Consider the following 3,186-nt stretch of genomic DNA (forward strand, 5'->3'; position numbering starts at 1 on the left):
GAAAAAATATTATATATTATTTAACCAAAAATGATTGATAAATTGCGGCCTTTCCAATAAATTTTCAACTTTGCCTATTATTTGATATATCTGATTATGCCATTTATTACTGGAATGTAATTAAACAGATCAAACAGATCATGTTATTTAATCAATTTTTTATTATAATAAAACATCAAATATTGGATTCATTTTTTATGCTAAGAAAAAAATGCATTAAGGTTTATACCATAATATACATTTAATGAACAGTCACATAGCATTTAAAATGTTCTTGTTTATTTTTTATAATTAAATAATGTATTAAATGTATTATATATACATCTCACCCATACTTATATAAAAAGTAAATACTTGAACTATAAGTGAAACTTTATTAATGTTTACATTTGAGAAATTCAGTAATAAAAACAGCTTATAAAAGTTCAAATTTGCTTGATGAACATATCAAATTTTCTTTTGTCAAAAAAAGGAAAATCACTTATGCATAAACAATTATTTATGCTGATTTTGCATCAGTCTTTTAAGGAATAACAAACATTATTTTTTGCAATAAATTTTATTTTTCTGAATAAGAATTACAGAAATTATATGATTAAAATAAGATATTTGATTAAACTACCAAGTTAATATATAAAATAAAATATAATTTTATTAATTAGAAAGTACAGAAGATGAAATATTTAAAACTAAAATATGAATTTGTGGAAAATGAATTCAATTTTTTATAATATGACTAATCAGTAGGAGTAGATGATTTATTCAATTTATCAATAAAATGATTAATTCTTTTCTAATTAACAAAAAATAATTAGTTATTATATATATGATTTCTTGAATTATAAATATATTTTTTTTTTTGCAAGGTAGTGCAATTTATGAGTTTATTAGTTATACAAAAGTACAGGAGTGTCTGCTAAATATATAACTAATCTATTAAAACTCTGAACCAGTTCCCCATCCTATAGATTGCTCCTGTGCCCTATCATCACCAATATAAAATTCACCTATATCCTCCCATAGTAGCTATTAGATTATATAGGATCATTATTATTATATGGCTTCAGTATGTGCTTTCACTACCCTCTAAACAAAAAGAAAAATTATATTTGTATTTGTACATCTTAGTATTATTATATACCTTCCAAATCACCCTATTTCCTTCTCTGATAAGTTGGTCTATAGTTTTTCCAAGAGCAATTGACCATTGTTCACTATGTTTAAGAATTTTCCTTCCCTTTAAGTCATAAGTATCGCTTACATTTGTTGAGTTAGAGTTCGTTCATATGTAATATATTGATGTGCTGGTATTTTCTTTCTTAAGTCTTGCTTCTTGATTCCTTTTGTGCGTTCCCATTCTGTTATTAAGTTGCAACGTGGTTGCCAAATGATTTTATAAAATTCATTAATAAATATTTCTAAAAAAAGAGTAGTAATTGTTAGTGTAGCTTTTTCTGACTTAACAATAAGCTTGATTTCTCTATATTTTTCTTTAGGAAAAAAATTTTTTAGCATTAGATGTACGAAGGGAATAGGTAACTCTTGATTAGGATCTATTGTATGGCTAAAAAAATTTCTATTCCACAAAAGTAATAGTTGTGTATCCTCTTGATTTAGTTGGAGATATTTCTCTTGCGAAAGCAAGTCTTTAAAGCATTTGATCACATTTATGCATAGTGTTGTTCGCCACCATTAACCATTTGTCTCTAAGTTGCTAACAATAGATTATGTGATCATCGTCTTCATTTTCTTCAAGACACATTCTGCACTTTACATCTCCATATAGATCATATCTCCTTTCTTTCATAATCTCTAAAGTTGGTAGCAGATTATTTGTCAGTTTCAGGTGCTTAATAAATCTGTCATTTATTATTGATGTTGTACAATTAAGACCTGTGTTTTTTTTAAGTAATGCCCACGTGACTTTTTCTTCTATCACACATGTTGTGTCTTAAAAAATTGTTCTGTGTGCATGATTAAAGGACCATGCTACCTCTAATATGGACTCACATATATTATCTATAAATTTTCTAATGTGTCTGTCAACTCTTTTACCATCCCAATATATATCATATGAATTATAAATATATTATTAACAAACTTATAAGTAATAAACTATATAAATTTGCAATAATTAGAATTATAATCAAAAAATTAGTACTTCTGTGAATAACAGCACTTTTCCAATTTGCCTAAAATAATATAAGCCATCAAAAGCTATATTAATACTAAATAATTTAATACAACTTCCTATTAAATTATAACTAATTAGTTTGAATGTTATTTAGTAAACAGTAGTAATGATAAGAATAACTTACTACCAATAAGAATTCTAAATGTATTATTGAAAGTACTACTTCTTTCATTTTTCTTATTAAAAAAAATTCAGAAATCTAGTTTTCTTCTATGTTTGTGATCATTAGATATTTATTGTTTCTTTGAACTATTAGACTTATTAGTGTTGGTCTTCATAAATAGTTGTAAGTCTAAAAGTCAAGTAAATATAATAGTTGTAAATTAGAATTATAATTTTTTAGCTAATTACAATGATGTAGTATTTATAGCTAATATAAAAAATCTGTGAAAATATACTGAAACCGTTATTATTATGATTTATAATTTACATTTATAATATTACAACCACTAAAATTGTAATTTAATATATAATAATCATTACTTAATCATTATTTACAGCAACTACCTTTAAGACTTACTATTAGCTTTGATTTCATAAATTTATAATTAAATATTTATGTATGTTGTATTTGTATGTACTAATGAAAATTTTTACTTACTATATAAATTTAAGATGATTCATATTAAATACTTCTTTGAACATCAAATGACAATATTTGTGAATATAAGTATTTTCATTCATAATATTTTTAATGTAAGTTTAAGAAACTGAAGAGTAGATATATTATTAATATAATAAAATAAACACAATAAAAAATAGTATTAATTTTTTAGTTTTAACAGTCAAATATACTTTTTTCATTTTTAGTTATTGAAGAATTCTATTTGGATCAATTTTAATATTTTTTTATATATCTAACTTTTCTTTATTAGTTAAAAATTAAATAATAAATGAAAATAAGTTATTAATTATTTATTATAATGCTTCAAAAGGGTTAAAAGCATGATATTAGAAATCAGCTGATTTAAAAGAAAGTAGAAGGAGTCAAA

At 23.3% G+C, this 3,186-nt stretch overlaps 1 protein-coding gene across 1 annotated transcript; it reads right to left on the reverse strand.

Annotated features, from left to right (window-relative positions):
- Positions 1-936: 936 nt before the first annotated feature.
- OCT59_015141 (uncharacterized protein) lies at positions 937-1,515 on the reverse strand (the record flags this gene model as incomplete). Its single annotated transcript, XM_066139806.1, has 3 exons — positions 937-1,026; positions 1,142-1,214; positions 1,262-1,515. The coding sequence occupies 3 exons, from the start codon at positions 1,513-1,515 to the stop codon at positions 937-939; spliced, it is 417 nt and encodes a 138-aa protein (XP_066002644.1).
- Between the last annotated feature and the right edge of the window lie 1,671 nt (positions 1,516-3,186).

This window comes from Rhizophagus irregularis, chromosome 23 (assembly GCF_026210795.1).
Source record: "Rhizophagus irregularis chromosome 23, complete sequence".
Classification (NCBI taxonomy): Eukaryota; Fungi; Glomeromycota; class Glomeromycetes; order Glomerales; family Glomeraceae; genus Rhizophagus; species Rhizophagus irregularis.